Raw genomic sequence first — 19,781 nt, 5'->3', positions numbered from 1 at the left:
AAAAAAAAAAAAAAAAAAAAAAAAAAAAAAAAAAAAAAAAAAAAAAAAAAAAAGAGAGGATATTATGGATATAACATATCTCAACTGCTTCCAAAACAAAATCAAGCATTTAGGCATTAACAATCTTTCTAAGATTTGAATGTATATTAAAGTGTGGAACGTTTATATTTGAACCAAATATGTAAAATTTATAATAGTAATAATTTACCTCAGGAGACATGAAAGCTCGATCAGGATCATCCACAATGGGAGAAAGGGTTCCATCGTAATCCAAGAACACCACAATCTTCTTCCTCGGTAGCTCTTTCATTATGCTCTCAAACGATTCCAAACCACTGGGATATTGTTTCTAAGACACGGTAATCAACATTTAATAACCCAGAAATATAAAAGAAAAAGAAAATTTAAAATTTAATTTCGTACCAGCCATGAAGTGTAATTGTGAGAATCGGAACCTTGTACGGAGTTCCGGTGACCGGAAAGCCGGCCGGAGAGTCCCATTATCGATCTCCAGAGCACTGTGCGGCGGAGGGCGGGAAGACCGAAAGTGAAGGGAAGGAAAATTAGGAGCAGGGATTTTCCTTTCAGCAAAACATGGCTAAAAAGAAGAGAGAAGTTCATCGTTGCTTGTGTGTTTTTTTTTTTTTAAAAAAACTGAGGCAATTTGGAGAAGGTGGAGGGCTCTCTGTTTGTTCGGTGGGGGTATTTAAAGGGGAAATTTCATAAAGTTCCCTTTTATCTATTCGGCCACGTTTCGAGCTGATGTGGCTATTTTAGTAATTTACTTTCATTTCTAGTCAAACCTAGGTCTGATTTTATTGTTTATTAATGCCTTTCTTCACAAAATGGTCCTCCTCTAAAGGGAGACATTCTGGTACTATTTTTTATTTTTTATTTTTACTTTACAAAGTACATAATATATTTATTAAAAAAAAATGAATTTGTTTCTAATACAGACAAACACTTTTAATTTAAAATGAAAACTATGTTATAAATTATTGAATTAAAAAATATATTAAATAAATGAATTACTATGTATAAAACAGGTTAAAGTTAAAATAAAAAGAAAATAAAAAAACTTACTAACCAATCTATTATATCTTATATTTGGTAAGTTTGGAGGAGTTTTGAAACCAACATGCCAATAACACTCTCTACAATGTGCTCTGGAAGTTTTACCAGCTTTAATTTCACTCCCTTTTTTAAACATAAGTAAATAAATAAAATTTCAAATGTAAAATTAAAACTAAAATAGATATAATTATAAACAAAACTACAAGCTATGTATTTGACGGTTTTGTGGGGTTCTTCATGTGAACAATTTTGTCTTTTCAACAATATTTCACTAAAATCTAAAATTATATTATTGTTTCCCTAATTTACAGTTCAAAATACAATAATATGACCAAAAGGTCCGGTTCGGTCCTCCATTTTGGTCCAAACCGAACCGTTCACACCCTACCTACTCCATTGCATGGGCTCATATTTTCTTTTCTTTTTCTTTTTCTTTTTTCTAAAAAAAAATCCTTTGTTTTTTTTTTTTTTTTTAATGTTTAAAACATCTTATTTCTAGTTTAATTTTCTTATTAATTATTTACACATGGGGTCACATATGTTTGGTTGGGCTAATTAGTTTATAAACGTTATATTTAAAATGCAATTTGTTGATATAATTCAGTAAAAAATCTTAGTTTTATTTTAAGAAATTGGAACTACAATTATAAATTTTATAGATTAACTACTAATTAGCCCATGCATTAGTCGATTACCATCCCCAACACATCCAAACAAAAAGTATATTCAATTTAGTTCCTTATTATCCAAATAAGATATTAAAATTTTTAATTTTTTCAACTAATTTTAAATTAAAATAATGGATGAAATTACAATTCCTTAATCAATTAAAATACGTTTAAACAAAAGGTAAAATAAGAGAATATTTGAAAATTAATAAATATTTAAAAAAAATATAATTTAGGGAAACCATATAATATTGAAACTGAATCTTCTAAAATTATAAGCAAAAACACAACTTAAAATGTCAAAGTAAGCCTAAATGGAGTTTTGTAAAATTTGAATATCTTTATCTTACCAAAACAAAATTTGTTTACCGTAAACGTAAAAGAACAGAAATAAAGTTGTAGATTATTATTTAAAAAAATAAAAGAACAGAAAAGCATGACCAAAAGATGGTAACCGACAAAAGAAAACAGTAACCGTTTTCGGGTACGAATCGGGTCAAGAAAGTGACCTGCTACGGGACAAAACGGAATTAAAAAGGTAGGGCCGACGCTTTCCCACGTGGTGACTACAGGGTGGACAGCGTTCTGACGTGTCATTAAATAAGGGATTTAATTGGAATAGTTGGAGTCCATGTGTCGATCTCCGGGCAGGAATTTGTTTGGGTCAGTGGGCGGGAGACTGAATCAACCCCTGCCCGTCATCGACACATGTGAGGTCCACAAAATTACACAAGTAAACAGCCAACAAATAAAAAAAAAAAAATGCAAATTTATTCAGATGGTATCGTAAAAGAAAAGGCAGAGAATAAAATTATATGGTTTCTAACGTTCTGAGGTTAAATCACAAGTAATTCCTAAATTTATTTAACTATAGAAATTGTGAATCTTTTTAATTTTTAGATTATTAACATATGATATTTAAAAAAAAAAAAAAGTAAATAAAAATATTAAAAGGTAGACTCATATCTTGGTATTCAGTTACATGTTAGAGTAAAAAAGGCAAGAGGTTTGTGTGTCCCTAAAGAAAGGAATGTACATGTAACGTTATATACATACGTACATACACAAAATGGCAAGTGTTTATGCATGCCTGTATGTGGCAAGAAATATGCACTAAACAAGGAGATGAGAGGAGAGAGAAAAGGGTACTTACTAGTAATGTATTTGAAAATGGCTCCCTTTGGCAAAACTGGTGAGAGAGAAATGGAGCTGATTGGACATTTATAGAGAGAAGAAGGGAAGGGGTTTTATTGGGAAACTTTGTTATCAAATTTGTTTAATAAGTTTTAGAGCTAATTAATTACCCAACATTACCTCAAAACTTCCCCAACATTTCCCACTAAATATTGTTTTTTATAGCCTTCCTACTCAAATTACCAAATTGGACCTCATTCCTTACATTAATACCTTATATTAATACCTAATCTTCTCGATTATAATTTAACAATTATTAAAACTAAATCTATGCCATTTTTAATTTTCTTCCCACCCTATTTCATATATTAAATATATTATTTAATATATTTTATGTCTAATAGAATCTTAAACTTATAATCTTAAAAATTTAGTTTTTAGATACGAAATCATTAAATATAAATTTAATATATTTTATGTCTAATAGAATCTTAAACTTATAATCTTAAAAATTATTTCGTATACATTAGCATGGGTGGAAAATAAAGTGGTATCTTCCAAACCTTTGACATTTAAGTGGTTTTAAGTTATAAGTCAGCCAGCCACCTTGCAATTATTGAATTTTAAAAAAATGGAATGAAATAAGGTGACAGAGAAGAAATATGTTTGAGACAGTGAGGAGAATTGGATAAAACTACATTAATTAATTTGTTCTGTATCACTTTACTACAGACAGACACACAGACACGACAGCGTACAGATTGTGGAATGAACAACAGTAAAACAAGATTGGTGAAAAACAGATTACAAAATGCCAATGAATTAACAAATCAAAGCCCTTTGGCGCACCCATTTGTTGCTCTAGGTGCAGAATTGACAGCCAATATCCAACTTCTTTCGCTCTCTACAAAAAGAATCTACACACATACAAAATTCTTAGTCGTTTTCGACACCCGTGCTTGCGTTGTCGTGATGAAACTTCACCACAATGCATGTTATATTGTCAGCGCTACCACGGGTAAACGCTGCTTCGGTTAGTTTCCGAGCAGCTGCCTCAGGTCCCTCTTCTTTCCCCGCAACTAGTACTGCATCCTGAATCCAGAATTTAAGTTCGTATGTGGAGTTCACAATTTAGAGCATCTTAGATACATGGGGTAATGATGTAGTGAGCATACCTCGTTGCGTACCACGTCCCAAAGTCCATCGCTTGCGAGAACAAGCAGCTCGATGTCCTTGTCTACTTCAAGATCCTGGCAAGTATGGTGGGCAGTTTTTGTGAACCATGAAAAGCTTTACCAACAGTAAACAAACTAAACTCAAGATAATATTCAGAAAGAATCTGGTCTTGCTCCATGTATAACATAACATCTAAAACGATAAATTTTCCAGCAAGATTGTAGAATAGTTTAATATAGTGTTAGTATTATTATTGAGTTCAGAGATCCGAACTCCTAACCTCTTGATTGAGGGTATACATTTAAACTAGTTACCTATGCTCAAACTAGCAACATTCTTGAACGCTATAAGCTATAATCATACATTTCATTCATCAAAGCTTTCTTCTTCCGAACTCCTAACCTCTTTCATTCATCAATCATACAATGTCAAAGTGAACTAAACGGGTTATTTGGGCTCCCCTGCAAAGAGTGAACTTAAGTTTTAGAACTAAAATGGTGGGCTAAATGATGGGGTGGAAAAGATACCTGAATATCAGGATCCGCCACAACAAACTGCTTCAACATCTTGTTACCGAAAGCACGGGACATCGCTAACACTCCTCCTACCCTCCAAGTGCCTGACAGCAACAGACAATGCGATGTGATTAAGATACAGATTATCACAATGACATTGTATGATTGATAAACTTCAAATACAGGACCAAAAGATGGCCAGAAGAAACTAATCTCTGAGAAGCTAAATTTTCTATCTAGTAGATACCTATCAAGGAAATACATTCCAACTTCCCTGAAATCATTTTACTTCCATAATTGTTATTATGAACAGGACCTTTGGTTTTTCGTTTAGGATGTATATTTCAGCCTTTTGGTACTCGAGCTTTCCGTTAGCACGTGATTCATATTTATTAGACAACGTAAAGCGATGGTGGAACTTTGAGTCCCTAATTTATCTATTTCAAGTTAGCACTGGTCAATGTCAATACCCAAGTTCACCAACAGGGATAGCAGTTCTTAACATCATTAGCAAAAGCATTATTGAAATCTTACCAGCCCACATGACAACACCCCCGGCATTTTCAATTCGCCTCCGCTCGTCAGTTCTGTTTGGTTTATGGTCCTCAGAAAGAGGGATGGCTGCCCAGAAGAATGCAATTACTTTCAAGTTTCGCTCGTAGTTAAATATCATTACGATTTGTTCAACTTTAATCATTTTTAGAATAAACTTTCATGCCCAAGAGTCTTGACTTTCTACCTAACGTTACGAAAAAGTAAACAAATAATACCGTCACGTGGTGTTTTTGTGTGAAAAACAAAAGTGAACTACCTTCACCGCCCTTCGATATAATAGTACGCGAATCTCCAACATTGGCAACATAGAGATGATTGCCAACTAACAAAGCTGTTGAAGCAGTAGAGCCATCGTCCCTTAAAGTATCCTTTTCGGAATTTAAAAATTCAGCATCCGTCTGTCGATACGTTTCTCCTGGGAAGTGATAGAAGAAACTTTCGATGTGAGTTCAAAATTACTAGGACTCAAATACAAAACAGTGTAATGTAAACAAAGAATATGAAACTTAAAATCCAGTACTATTACAATTGTATACAGCTCAAAAACAGTCATCTTATAAACCTAATGAGTTTATCTTCATAAACAAACCAGTGAGGCATAGGGGAAAGGAAACACACTGATAGCTAATTTGGTATCTATCAAGAATTTTGGGTGCTTTATCAGATTCTCGAAGAGATGGTCCTTCAAAAACTCTGCAGCACGGTATCCACCATGACCTGCAACCACATGTAAAGAAGTAACTACTCCATGATGGCTTCTATAACTTGAATGATTAGCATCAACTATGCATTAAAAGAAAATAATCTCTGATAATGATTGAATTCAAGCGTCAAAATTAAATGAAAAATGTATGGCTTGGTATATAAAGTTTAAACCAAGGAACTTCAAAGTTTTTGATCTTCAGTCACTAAGTGAAACCTAACACCTTAATCACAACATCATATCGCCTATAAATTGGAATGGTTAAATTTACAGATAACCCAACACCTACATCACGCCACTGCAAAAATGGTGGGAGAGGCTAACCATCAAAGATGCCAAAAAGGCAGACTATTTGACCATCAACCTTTGACATTTTAATATCAAAGAAATCTTCCATGGTCGCCCTCTTTCCTCGGAGACTCGAATACCCCCAACTAAGTTTCCCATCTTCACTGCATAGCAAACCAAGGGATCACAAGTTTAGTGCATATCTCATTGGAATCAGTCGTTTGATAGACAAGGCGCAATTACGAGATCAAAGCATTGTGTTCTTTTCATTTTCATAAGAACATAATAACAACTAAGCAACAGCTTTAAATAAATAGAAGCAAGTTTTATTCAAGCAAATCCATTGAGACCTTTTCCACCCTCCACTGGCATAACCACCATCTTCATCTTTCTCCGGATGCTTATCAACAACCGGCGCACGATTTTCCGATGCACCCGTATCGACCATCATGAGACTCCTTCACGATTCGAAGTGTGAACAAATCCAAGATTGGAAGGCAAACTCCTCCAGATATCGTTGATTTAGACACTTGTGTTGATTATTCCAACATATCCAGCCTGAGCAATCCCAGTCCTTATATTATGGCTGCATACCATCGAGGCCAACAGCTGCATAATCACATCATTACAGTAATCAAAAGATGCTAACCTGATCCTGAACAGATTCAAAAGCAGTAACAAAGAACAGAAGCAGCAAAACTAAATCCTCGCATCAAAAAGCATTGAACATTCAAAACTTCGATTTCAGAAAAGATCTGAACAGGGGCGAAATTTGAACAAAAACAAAACAGCACTTTCGCTCTGATAGTCTCCAATCAAACGCTAAGGTAACATAAAACTTTCAACACCGACATGATTGAGGCAAGCAACACTTCCCGAAAACTAAGGCTAAGCTCGAAAGAACGAAATGGGTCGGGCAAAGGATCAAATCTGTTGTATTCATCCACCACCCTTTAATTTACAGAAGCTATTTGGATGGGCAAACATACAAAAAAAAAAAAAAAAATCCAGAAAAATGGGGGGAGGGGGTTGTAATGCAAATAATCGTGAGTGTTGAACAAAATGGAAAGAGATTGTGTGAGGGAAGAATGGGAATTTGGGGGGGGTGGGGGGGAAATCAGAAATGTTTGAGGTGGGATGAAATGGGATGATGAGCGTAAAAATGATGATCCCATCTGGGCATTTTGGAAAGAAAAACAGGGGATGGGATGAATATACTTACTCGGTGGAACATGGAAGAATCGGGCAGAACAAAGTGGTAGAGGGATAGAAAAAGGGGATAATCAAGAGAGAGAAGAGAGAAAAATATGGGGGAAGAGAGAGATAGTGGTGGGCTTTCGAAGCTTTGGCACCGAAGAGAAGAAGGCAGGTGGCAACATGGCGCCTACCTTGCGTCCACTGAATACTAATAATAATAAAGCTTTCCTTTTTTTAACTAATATTTTCATGGATTTCTCACCCTTTTTCTTTTTCTTTCTTTAAATCTAAATTAATATTTTATCTCTCATTATTCTACATTTTGTTTATGAGTTTGGGTGATAAATAGACATGAGCTTAAGTTTATTGACCTCGCTTAATCTTATCTATAATTCCATTCTACCAAAATCTTTTTTTTTTTTTTAAACTATAATACCCTTAATTGTTGATCACAACATTTTAAGCGGAAGAATTTATTTTGGAAGCTCTTTAGGATCAGGACGCGGGAAGCTTGTCGTCCACCATCCAAAAATCGACGCATTATTGGCGATAGGCTCTTTAATGTCGTCTCCGTCGTTCACAAATCCTTAAAAGATGCAGAGTCCAACCCCTCCAAACCCACCTTGTTCGACCTCCGGCGCGGGAACCAACTGCGCCCAATTTCTCCATTCCGATCATCCCAGAGCCACACTGTGGTTGACTTGGGACGACCCCTCATTCTTGAGAAGAAAGTTTTACCAGTCATAATGGCAGTCTGGAATTATATACAGACCAACATTTATCATTCATAATGTTTGGATGATGAAGTACCATATATTTGTCCCTTTTCTGCGACAATCGTGGAATGGGTCCCGTTTGGCTGGTCGTCCAACGAGGTAAACGCCTTCGATTACAGAAGAAGCATATAATTTCTCTGAGTCCGTGTTTGTACAAATGGGCGGCATTCATTATGTACAACCAACCCTGGGGGATTGCTTTAATGGCGGACGAAGGCATGGCTTGGGTACTGGAGGATGGTGTTATAAGGATATTCATCCTGTTTTCAGCAAGAAAGAGCTCGTATCGCTATGGATGGAGAAAATGGTGCCATAGGGTTAGTTCTTTTGTTCTTAACGTGAACTCTTAGCATCGCAACTATGCCTGGAATGTTGTTTGATTATTACATTTGGAGGAGCCTTTGTATCTCATGAATATGTTCGACTTCCTCTCATTCTTTTGAGTTGTCAGTTTGTTCACTGCCTTTGGAGTTTCTGATGTAGCCGTTGGGGTTTATTGGGTGTTGGGACGAGGTTCTCTTGGTTTCTCCTTTAGGAAAAAAGACAAAGTTTAGTTTCTTTATGATTTGTGCTTCCCTACGTGTATTTTTAGTGGGTGACTACACTTTGGAGCCTCACTTCTTTGTTCGACATTTGAGAAATTTTTTGACATAGCTAAGTTAATGGCATGTCTCTGATATTAGGTTAGAAACCACGAATCCTCACAATGGTATGATATTGTCCACTTTGAGCATAAACTCTAGTAGTTTTCTCTTCGTACCCATAGAGATATATTCCTTACTTATAAACTCATGATCACTCTCCCACTATTTTAGGGAATTTATTGGGCCATTTCAGTGAAAATGATAGCTACTCATTTATATATGTTTTGTTCATATGCTTCTTAGGCATGTCATTGATTTATATGCTGATTTAAGTTGTGATTTGTTTAGGACTCAGTCTTGCTCTGGCGAACACGTGGCTGAGAGACCTTCTGGAAAGATTAATTGTTTAAAAAAAGAGATGAGTAAAGGGTTGAGGTTTATAAAAAAGTGTATTGGAGAGCTTCATGTGTGGAATGAAGTAGTTGTGATATTGTGTGTAGCTGCGATCTTACTGGACCCTTTGTTCTGTTACATCTTAGTAGTTGATGAAAAGAAAAACTGTATTGAGTTTGACCAGAATTTGCGGATCACGGCTATAGTTTTGCGTTCGCTCATTGATTTTGGCTACATTTTGATCATTGCCTTTCATTTTCGCATGGGTTATACTGGGCCCTATGATGCAAAAAAGGAAACGCTTTACAAAATAGGCAGGAGATATCTTTTATCCTACTTTACTGTTGACATTCTTGCCGTCCTTCCTCTCCCACAGGTTTGGACTATTAACCTCTGCCCAAGTAATGAATTTGGAACATTGATGTTCTGTAACATGTGAGGAATCACTTGTGCAGGTGGTGAATCTATTAGTCATTCCAGCAGCAAAAGGCTCTCATTTTAGCATGGCTCTGAGGTCATTGCAATTTGTTCTTATAATTCAACATTTGCCAAGGGCGTTACGGATATACAAATTCTTAAAGAAAGTTAGATTGAGTTCTAGCCTTTTTCCCAATTCTACTGGGGGCAATGCTATGTTCAATCTCTTCCTGTATATGCTTTCAAGTCATGTAAGTTCATCAAGTCGTTAAGGATTCATCTCATCATCTGTTGTATTGAGTTCAAAATGAGAGGGTTATTGACATTATACAAAATATGGTCTCAGTCGTCAGAACTTGTGTACTCTTTCATTGCCTTTGCCTTTATCTTAGCATTAACTCTGTATGTATCTGATCCTTCCAGGCCTTTGGAGCCTTTTGGTACCTGTTTGCTATTGAGCGTAAAGCAAGTTGCCTGCAGAAAAGGTGTGGCGCTGATCCATATTGCCCTCGGATGCATAACCTCAGCTCTGTTGAGAGGTCATGCATAAAAGATTGCTCTGCAAATGCATCATCAAATGACAAAACAGCTTTCAATTTTGGAATATTTGATGATGCCTTAACTTCTGGCGTTGTCTATTCAACTGATTTGATATGTAAGCTCTGTTACTGTTGCTGGTGGGGTCTGCAGAATCTAAGGTCTGTATTCCAGAAACCCCACGTATTCTGCATTACTGTGTTACTTCTCTACCCATAATCTACGTTTACATCTAACTTTTTTCAGTTCTTTGGGACAAGGCCTCAAAACTAGTCAGCATATATGGGAAATTTTCTTTGCAGTCTCCATAACCATTGCTGGGTTGGTATTATTTGCACTTTTAATAGGGAATTTACAGGTGAGTGTTAATTAAGATTCATGTATGCTTCATGATCTAGAAATAATTGATAACGTGCCAATTTGGTTGGAAACACAGACATTTCTGCAGGCAAATATTGCGAGACTGGAGGAATTGAGATTGAAGGTGGAAGATATTGAACTGTGGACGCCCTTCCATTTTCTCCCGCGTAAACTAAGGAAGCAAATCAAAAAATGTGAGATGCGTAAATTGCGGCAAACTAGAAGTGATGATGTTGCCAACATTCTCCGTAATCTTCCTACTGATCTCAGAAGTAGCACAGTAAAACATCTTTGCTCACCTGCATTCAACAATGTAAGTTTCCTGCTCTCCTTTATGTTTCCATTCATGGTGTTGTGTTTCACTTCATGGTCTTCTTCTTCTAATGTATCGTGAAGGTTTCGATGTTTCAAATACTGAACGGTCAACAGTTGAACGAGAAACTCATTGATGCAGTCTGTGGTTATCTGAAGCCAGTGGAATACACTGAGCGTAACATCATCGTTGAAAAAGGAAAGCCGCTAGACAAGATGATCTTCGTAATCCACGGCAAATTATGGATGTATTCCAACGACAACAGGGAAGATGGGACAATAGGGTCGTCTGAGAGCCTTACAAAAGATAATTACTTCGGAGAAGATCTTTTGAATTGGGGACTGAAAGATCCACTCTTATCCACTGTCCCCTTATCCCCAAAAACTGTCTCTGCGCACACCAAAGTGGAAGCATTTGTTTTGAGCGCAAATGATTTGAAGATTTTCATCTCCAAATTCTGGTGGCTCATCAGTTCAGAGCTTAGCAATCATCCCAAATTTAAAGAGCAATGCAAGAAATGGGCTGTTCCTCTCATTTGTGCTGCGTGGTATCGTTACAAAAAGAATAAGCAGCGAAGATCTAAGATTGAAAGTGGGAGTTCGCAGCCTTCAGGCACCACCGGAATTGCTCATGCCAAAAGATTCATTCGTAGTGCATGGCATGCTCTATATCAAAGACGAAGAAGAATAAGTGGGAGCAATGATAGGCCTGGACATAGTAACAACACCAATGGGTTGCCATAAGGTACCAACGCCTAATGGAAACTCTTTCTATTTAGTATATCAGCACATTCGAAACATGGACATAATTTTGCTGTGTGTTAGTAGTACTATTTAAACACTTTTAAAATCATTGCGTTAGTGTATCAATAGTTATATCATAATTTAGTATATATAAGCACTTTCTAGGTAGTCTTAATAAACTTTGCTCTGAACTGAAGGCCGTTGGGTTGTGGTCGCCCTGATTAACCAGAAACATAAGAAACGCACTCACCCGGCCACATTGGGTTGTTGAAATAAAGTTTGTTGCTGCCTTTATCTATAAAAGAAATGGTAAGCAACGTTGTCTAAAGTAGAACCAGCAGCTTCAGAAGGAGAGTAGAGAAAGGGTAAGTTAAGTAGCAGAGTGAGACTGAAATTCTGAAAACCAGCCAGAAACAACAGTTGAAATGGCATTGAGGGTCTGAAGTCAGACTGAAATTCCACTTTCTTTGAGTTTCAGCAGCATCATAAAGTATTGTTTAGAAGTGAGTTGTTGAACAAGCAATGGAAGATGGAAAACAGAGTTGGCAAACCACAAAGGGGACAAAACAAGGAAACGTGTATTTTCCTGAAGTGAAAGACGGCCAAATCCAAATATATGCTTCCACGTTTAAGTTTAGCTCTAAAAAAAGTTTTATTTTCCTGAAAATCTGCAGGGTTAGGAAATGACACCAGAATTGGAGCTTCCTGTTCTTCTTCTCATCAATGTTTTCAAAACCCCATTTCAGAAACATACCTACACAACACCAAGAGAGAGAGCTCCGGATAAGAGAAATCAGAGAGCTCCGAAGTGGGGATTGAATGAACACAAAACAATGGTTTACTTTAATCTGCAACCTCTGCCACCCACAAAATCAAACTGCTTGAGAACCACCAATTCTACTCGCTTCTCTTTAACCTCATTCTATTTGGAGTCGACTCTTAATCTTGCCCACTAATCAAGCTTAGCATTTTAATCATCCCAAGTCTGTTCACGATCTTTCTAGTTTTCATCTTACCAAAACTTCCTTCATATAACTTATCTTATTTTGTATTACTTACACATCTTATTAGAAAAGCTAAATTATGTTTAATTACATTTATAATATTCAATTTTTAATTTAGCAAGTTAACTACCTAATTGGTCTATGAACTAAATTTTGATTTAGAAATAATTCTCAATTATTGTAAAGTCCCCACATCTTTTCATTAATTGTTATCCACATTTCATTTGGTTATTCTTTGCATTTTAAGTCATAAAATGTTAGGTAGAAACAGGACTCATTCAAAAGGGGATTCCATTTGTACCATTTTCTACCAACAATTGATATCCTAACCCTACATGTACAAATTTCAACAAAGTTATGTATTTTTGTCTACTCGAACTAATTAAAGTGTGTAGATACATGCTTTAAAGACAAGTGCTATATGACATAAACAAGATAATTAATTTATTGTATTTCATTTGTAGAGCTTTCAAACGTTCTTCTATTTTTCAAATGTAGTCTCTGAGTCATTTGTGTAACTTTCTTTTACTCGGTCGTCACAATATTAATGGGTCATAATGAAAGGTCTACCAAACCAATAGAAAAGTAAGAAATTGAATTGAATAGACATTAAAAAAAGGGATTAGATACTAATTTGGTGATGGAGATTCCCTTTTGAGACCGACTGCTCTACAAGATTAGCAATGAAACACCGGTAGTAATATGATTCGATAGAAATTAAAAGCCATGGGATGAGAAAAACATAGTCTTACACAGATTTCCAAACAAACGAAAGGCACAGCCACAAGATGTAAGATATCAATATACATTCATTGAAGAACCAGTTATAAAAAAACACATGAATTAGATGTTATATTATCGCTGCAGTTTCTTGATTCAACGGCCATTTTAAGCATATCAGTGTCACACAATTACCTCTATCCACAGTCAAAATGAATCCACGGTGAGCTTGCGGTAAAGTTGAGTCGAAAAAGTCTACACAAAACCGTCGGATTCTTGGTAATGCTATGGAAGCGAAGTTGAAAGAAACATGTTGCATCATGGAGAGGAAGAACTGTTTGTTTTCCTCAAATCTACTACTATTACACTGATGTTGTCTTTGCTTCCACGAGCCACTGCAAGCTCCACCAACACTGTTGCAGCTTCAGCGACATGGCTGTCATTCGCCACCTTTAATGAAATCCTCTTCATTTTGCCTCCAAAACATCTCCTTACTATGTTGCAGGCAATTTCGTTCGAAATCACGTCCCACAGACCATCACTTCCTAATATGAGGAACTCATCCTTTTCGGTTAGCTTGGTCACAGTCACTTCTGGTTTGGAGATTACAAATGGTTTAAGATATTCATCACCTGCAATGCAAAAGAACTCAGAAGATAATTTGGAAACCTATATTTGCAGAGAGATTTTCATAAGCACAATGACATCCAGTAGCCTATAACAGGAAATAATTGATTGTAAGGGGTCATGTTTCTATGTCTCTTTTGGCTTAGGTATGAAAATTAGATAATGTTCATCACACAGAATGAGCTAGATAAGGAGAATTCTCTCACATTTGATATAACAGTTTCGAATTAAAGTGTTGAAGTTCATGTCTCATGAAGGGAATTGAATCAAAATGAAATTATAGGTCTGTAGTCAAATTTTGCAGAATGTATATTGGGTTTTGAACATACCGATGGATCTTGAAGTGGCAAGAACTCCTAGCACGCGGTAGCCATTCCAGTTTATGACCCTCCCACCAGCAGATTCAATTCTCTTCAACTCATCAGCTCTGCCAGGCTACTCGTAATTTGGATTCATATAAGCTAAAAGTTGTACAACATTATTCAAAACAGTCGTAAAGCTAATCGTGAATTTCATACCCAAATATTGCAGGCATCCCTAAACTACAATGGTGAATTTCAGCATTCTCCAACGGGCAGAATAAGAACAAAAAAAAAAAAAAACAGAGAAAGGGCATCATCGAATCATACCCAAATATTCTAAGAATAACCATCACAACCAAGTGCTGAATCGATGCATTTTAAACCACTTTTTAAATTGCAATCGCATTGTTCTTTCAGTTCGGAATTGATTCATTATCTACACGAGTTTCAACTGTAGAGTCCAGTTAATTTAAGAGTCAAAAAGTCTGCTACAAAATGGGTGTGATCCATGATGGAATCGTTTATTTAAATCCAAGTAGTTCCTTGACTTGTATGGTTTTCAATTCCCTTAACGACGTCCTTAGAATGAGTCTAATTGAGTAATTTGAACAGAGCCGGTGTTGAGATTGTGCACCTTATGATCGTTAGACAAGGGCAAGGCAATTCCATCCCTACCCAAAACGGCTCGACAATCGCCGCAGTTGGCCACCACCACCTCCTCCTTTCCGATCACCGCGGAAACCACTGCCGAGCCGACCGTCTTCATCACAGCAGCACCGCTACTCACTTCGCCGTCCATTCTCTCAAAGCACCTCTCCATCAACCTCGTCCACTCCGCCTCATCCATCTCTCCCCGAGCCACAATCTCCTCCGCCACAATCCGGTGAAAACGCTCGCGGCACACCTGCGCCACCTGCGCGCCACCGTGTCCGTCGTACACGGCGAAGAAATCGTACTTCTCATCATTAATCGCCGTCAATCCCAATTCCACTCTCACTTCATCTTCCATCTCCTTCCTCCGCCCTATGATCGACATCTCACTGTACACTCCACTATCAGACGGCGAAATGGATTCGTTCTCAAAGAGTAGTGCTGGATCACAATTCGATTCCGAAACTCCATTTTCGAGTAATTCGTCGCCCTCGCCTTCCTCTGCAGCGTGTACCTTCCTCTGCCATTTGTACCTCAGTTTACGAACTCTGAGCCGTCTCCGGCGAGCATTCTTGGTCTTAATCATGGTTGTGTGGTCGCACATTCCGGCGTCTGATGGTCGGAGGAAGTTGCGGGTGGTATTAGTGAGCTGCAGCTTGTCCAGTGAATGCATGAAAAAGTGAGAGAGAAAAAGAAAGGGGATGATTGAGAGGATTGAAGTGGCAGTTCAATGATAGTTCATAAGAAGAAGGAATGAGAGCCGCTGGATTGGGGAGTGTGTTCGGATGGAAGCCACCTGGGGTTTGCGGGGACCACAAGGCGTTGGATTTGATAACAGAGACGTGGGCGGCTGAGATTTACGGAGGCCACAGGTGGAGGTTGGAGTGATTCGGTTCGGAGGGGTGGGCCGGGGAGGGAAGGAATTACGTGGCGTCTGGTTATGGAAGAAGGGTCGTTTTCAATTGGCTGTGACGGAAACATTGACTAAAAGTGAGAGGCGGGAAAGGACACGCGTCGTGATGTGATGGGAGATTGATGTCGGAGTTGGACCTCGTATGGTGTGTCTGTGTTGAATTAATGGGTTAGCTGTCCAGGTTTCAAATTCTTGGGTTCTTAAACACCATTTGCAAAGAAATTTTTGGCTCACTAACTCCCATATTTAATTTGCTATTAACTCATAATCCCACTTTTAATAGCCCTTTTAAAACCTAATTTATACAATTAAATGGGCTCAGATTATGATCCATAAATATTTGGTTTATTTTGTTCCCTTCCACAGATGATGTGCATCTAAGATATTTTTATTTTTTTATTCTTATTTTGGAAACCTTCTGGCGGCACTGTATGCAGATCTTCGTTGGTCAAGTTTGTTTGAACGGTTCAGATTTTTTCTTTTTCTTTTTTCCTTCTCAGAAAAATAGTAATATTTTCTTGTGGCTACAGTTCAATTGAACGTTTGATATTTTTATTCTATTTCATTTTTAATTCTTTAGTGTAGTATCACAGCAACCAATTTTAATATTTTGAACTACACCAGAACTATATATTTTTTAATTTGATATCAGATTACTTAGTCTAAGCGTACTATATATAAAATCTATGGGGCAATTTCTTATTTTTCATTTTTCCTACTTTAATTTGTGGTCTTAAACACCTCCACAGGTTGCCATCATTCATAATATAGTTCAACTTCCCTTCTATACAATAAAACTGATTTGAACTTCCGACATCAAAAGAACTACTAAATATCTAAACTATTGAACGACTAACTCAACATTTATTGATATCATATCTTATATCCTCACTTGGTTCATAAAATTGATTTTATTACACTTCGAGTAATGTCCAAAAATAAATAAATAAAACATCTCTAACGTGTACCAAAAAGCATGCCACTCCTACACGTCTCAGAAAATTTTATGGGATGAATTTAATTTATATTTATATATTCATAGGAGAGTGGAAATATCTTGTTTCTTCCTAAAATATCCCATAGACCGCTGGACATCAGAAAAAGGATAAAGACAATGAATTGAAAGTAGAAAATCAAAGTAAATCAAGCCATGTCTACGAGGGGTTGTCTAAATTAAAATGAATATGGAACACCCTTTAATCACCAGTTTTGGATGAAGAAGACATACCCGATTTCGCCCGTCGGTTTTCGAGCACCCTTTAATCACCAGTTTTCGTTACTGCAGCATCAGTCATTGTCCAAATGATGGTGAAATCAGCTTCAGTTTTAAGTTTTAACATCATCACCAATACTCATTGCAGGAGCATCTTCCATCCTTAATATGATGAAACCTGTTTGCATCTCTAACGATGATCTCTCTGCCTGTGGCCAATGAAATGTATTTGATTGCAGCGTGACAGTCCCCACAAATTCGTAGATTCTTGAAAACTCTGATAGGCTTCGACTTAGATATGCTGATAAGACCAAAGGCTACTGCTATTCTTTCACTGTGCTGAAACAAATATTTCTCCTTTTGCTCTTCCTCCACATCATGAAGCACAAAATCCATGTTGGGGACATATCCCAATTTCTTTATTTTTGAAGACAAGTGTTCAAGTTCATCATATATTTCCTCAGCTTTTGAATGTGATGTATCACCCACATAAAACTTGTGTACTTTATTTTCGATCTCTACCCAGCTGCAGCCTGCTTCTTTGATCAAGTTTTTTTGTTTCATTACCTTTCTAATATTTGCAACTTCTTCCCATTGCGAGGTGGATGCATACAAATTTGATAGCAAGATATATGCAGCAGGATCGTGTGGCTCTTGTTCGATGATCATTTTTGCAGCATGTTTCCCCAATTCTAGGTTGTCGTGAACTCGACATGCTCCGAGAAATGTTCGCCACACAAGTGCATCAGCTTTGAAAGGCATTGAGTTGATAAACTGAATGGCTTCAGAGAGAGATCCTGAACGACCCAGTATGTCAACCATACAAGCATAATGTTCCATTCTCGGAGTGACTCCATGCTCTGCGTACATTGATTTGAAGTGTTTCCAACCCTCATTAACAAGACCCACGTGACTACAAGCAGATAAAACAGCAATGTAGGAGACCTCATTTGGTCTAATACCAGCCTCGAGCATCTTGTGGAACAGCTCCAAGGCTTTTGTTGCAAACCCATGTTTTGCAAAACCTGTGATAATTGAAGTCCAAGAGATGACATTTCTGTCGTCCATGTCTTCAAAAACTTGGAAAGCAGAATCAATGTCTCCACACTTGGAATACATAGAGATTAAGGCATTGCATATGGATTGATTTGACTTCAAACCTGACTTTATCACGCGAGCATGAATTTGCTCGCCCTTCCCTATTGTACCAATGCTGGCTGCTCCACTCAGAAGGCTAGCAAATGTGAAAGCACTAGCCCCCATCCCTTGATCCTCAATCTCATTGAAAAGTTCAAAAGCTTCTTCAGAATTTAAGGTCTTAGAATATGCATCAATTACCGTATTATAAGAAATCAAATTCTTCTCAAACAGAATATCAAACGCTTTCCTTGCATCATCAATTTTGCCAGATCGTGCATACATGCTAATAAGTGAGTTTGCAACACAATTAACTATTGAGAAACCGAGCTTTACTGCATGAGCAAAAACCTGTTCGCCAATCCGTAGATCGGCTAGATTTGCACAGGCCTTGAGAGTGCTGGAAAACGTAAAATGGTTCGGTAGAACATGAGTCAAGATCATCCCACGAAAAAGGTCAAGAGCTTCTTTATCATATCCCCCTTTTTGAACATATCCTGTGATCATTGCAGTCCAAGAGATGACATTGTGATCCAGAATCTGATAAAAAATCTTTCTGGATTCACTCATGGATCCATCCACAGAGCATTTAGCATACATATTTATTAGACAACAACCAACACAACGATCCAGAGTCAACCCATGTTTTATGGCTTGAGAGTGCAACTGCTGCCCTAACGATAACAATTCTAGCTTTGCACTAGCTGATATCACAGCACTTAATGTGAATCTATCGGGTTCGTATCCACTTAATATCATATCCAAAAATACATCAATGGCTTCCCCTGCGTACCCAAATTGCATAAATCTAGTAATCATCAGTGTCCAAGTAACTGCATTTCTTTCGGGCATTTTCTCAAACACCTCAAAGGCAGAAACCAAATCGCCGCGGCCCTTTACAAACATATCAATCAAGCCACACCCAACACATACATCTGAAGCAAAATATCCAGTTTTAATAACATATCCAAAAATAGAGTCACCCACCGATGCAAATTCAGCAGTGGAACACGCGCGAATTGCGGCGGAAAAGCAATACTCATTTGGGTAATAACCATTTTGGATCATATCAAGAAACGTATGAAGCGCCTCAAACCCCATCTTGTTATTGGCAAAGCAAGAGACCATCGCACTCCACGTGATCAAATCCCTACTATTTCCCATGTGCTCAAAAATGGATTTTGCTTTCTCCCACTGGCCGCTCTTGGAGTACAAGCTAATCAAAGAATTGAGAGTCACAGAGTCGAGCTGGAGGTCCGACTGAGTGAGCTTTTCATGAACGAGCCTACCAAGATCAAAACTACGAGTTCTAATACATCTTTTGAGGAAAAGTGAATAGGTTTGAAGATCAGGATGGGATCCGTGCTGCACCATGTGTTCGAGAGTTGAGATCGCTGTACGAAGGCGGCCATCGTTGATTTGGCGAATCAAACGATTCGTTGAAAATGTGGGGAATTGGAGAGAAGGGGAGGGATTTGAAGAAAGGGAGGGAATTTTGAGGGTAGTGGGAGGAGGCAGACTCTGCATCTTCACCTTCTAACTGTATTACCGGTTGCTCTTTTTCGCGCCTTCGTTGGGCTATTTAGATTGGATTTGCAACTGCCGTTTCAAAATGGATAAGATTTTCAATGGTCCAAAAATTAAATGGGTCTTTATTTATTTATTATTCATTTTAATTATATCTCTCAATTTTATATTTAATAGATATATAAATTTCTAAAATTTTAATTTTTAGTCTAAAATTCAAATATTAAAGCAAAAAAAAAAAAAAAAAAAAAAAA

At 37.3% G+C, this 19,781-nt stretch overlaps 5 protein-coding genes across 7 annotated transcripts in view; 1 reads left to right on the top strand and 4 right to left on the bottom strand.

The window, feature by feature from the left end:
• LOC111430746 (probable trehalose-phosphate phosphatase C) overlaps positions 1 to 664 on the bottom strand; it is a 3,148-nt gene extending 2,484 nt beyond the window's left edge. Inside the window, exons 1-2 of the mRNA XM_023067142.1 lie at positions 424 to 664; positions 209 to 349 (exon numbers count right to left, since the gene is read on the bottom strand). Coding sequence (XP_022922910.1) covers positions 209 to 349; positions 424 to 621 — 339 coding nt within the window. The 5' untranslated portion in view covers positions 622 to 664. The remainder of the gene's footprint in view (positions 1 to 208; positions 350 to 423) is intronic.
• Positions 665 to 3,551: 2,887 nt separating this feature from the next.
• Positions 3,552 to 7,488, bottom strand: LOC111430877 (probable protein phosphatase 2C 76). The gene is made up of 10 exons (XM_023067345.1): positions 7,336 to 7,488; positions 6,663 to 6,722; positions 6,464 to 6,571; positions 6,150 to 6,277; positions 5,741 to 5,839; positions 5,379 to 5,537; positions 5,102 to 5,188; positions 4,580 to 4,671; positions 4,052 to 4,126; positions 3,552 to 3,968 (listed from the first exon to the last, which is right to left on the bottom strand). Coding segments are annotated over exons 2-10 (906 nt in total). The 5' UTR covers positions 6,665 to 6,722; positions 7,336 to 7,488; the 3' UTR covers positions 3,552 to 3,812.
• Positions 7,489 to 7,837: 349 nt separating this feature from the next.
• Positions 7,838 to 12,194, top strand: LOC111430508 (cyclic nucleotide-gated ion channel 1-like). Of its 2 annotated transcripts, XM_023066774.1 has the most exons (8): positions 7,838 to 8,403; positions 9,019 to 9,439; positions 9,519 to 9,731; positions 9,904 to 10,178; positions 10,264 to 10,375; positions 10,454 to 10,690; positions 10,774 to 11,434; positions 11,599 to 12,194. In XM_023066774.1, exons 1-7 carry the CDS (start codon positions 8,378 to 8,380, stop codon positions 11,431 to 11,433), a joined length of 1,944 nt encoding a protein of 647 aa, XP_022922542.1. In that variant the 5' UTR covers positions 7,838 to 8,377; the 3' UTR covers position 11,434; positions 11,599 to 12,194. The 2 variants fall into 2 exon arrangements, with proteins under 2 accessions (XP_022922542.1, XP_022922540.1); XM_023066772.1 differs by having other exon boundaries at positions 10,774 to 11,629.
• A 944-nt stretch (positions 12,195 to 13,138) lies between these two features.
• Positions 13,139 to 15,462, bottom strand: LOC111430899 (probable protein phosphatase 2C 8). Its single transcript, XM_023067380.1, has 3 exons — positions 14,721 to 15,462; positions 14,114 to 14,219; positions 13,139 to 13,789 (listed from the first exon to the last, which is right to left on the bottom strand). The coding sequence occupies exons 1-3, from the start codon at positions 15,408 to 15,410 to the stop codon at positions 13,476 to 13,478; spliced, it is 1,110 nt and encodes a 369-aa protein (XP_022923148.1). The 5' UTR covers positions 15,411 to 15,462; the 3' UTR covers positions 13,139 to 13,475.
• Positions 15,463 to 16,641: 1,179 nt separating this feature from the next.
• Positions 16,642 to 19,559, bottom strand: LOC111430501 (pentatricopeptide repeat-containing protein At3g49170, chloroplastic). 2 transcript variants are annotated; one of them, XM_023066766.1, is made up of 2 exons: positions 17,012 to 19,559; positions 16,642 to 16,920 (listed from the first exon to the last, which is right to left on the bottom strand). In XM_023066766.1, exons 1-2 carry the CDS (start codon positions 19,525 to 19,527, stop codon positions 16,914 to 16,916), a joined length of 2,523 nt encoding a protein of 840 aa, XP_022922534.1. In that variant the 5' UTR covers positions 19,528 to 19,559; the 3' UTR covers positions 16,642 to 16,913. The 2 variants fall into 2 exon arrangements, with proteins under 2 accessions (XP_022922534.1, XP_022922533.1); XM_023066765.1 differs by having other exon boundaries at positions 16,643 to 19,559.
• Between the last annotated feature and the right edge of the window lie 222 nt (positions 19,560 to 19,781).

This window comes from Cucurbita moschata, unplaced genomic scaffold, assembly GCF_002738365.1.
Source record: "Cucurbita moschata cultivar Rifu unplaced genomic scaffold, Cmos_1.0 Cmo_Scf00034, whole genome shotgun sequence".
NCBI classification, from domain to species: Eukaryota; Viridiplantae; Streptophyta; class Magnoliopsida; order Cucurbitales; family Cucurbitaceae; genus Cucurbita; species Cucurbita moschata.
The sequence above is the reverse complement of the archived record's forward strand: the minus strand, read 5'-3'. Positions and strand labels throughout refer to the sequence as shown.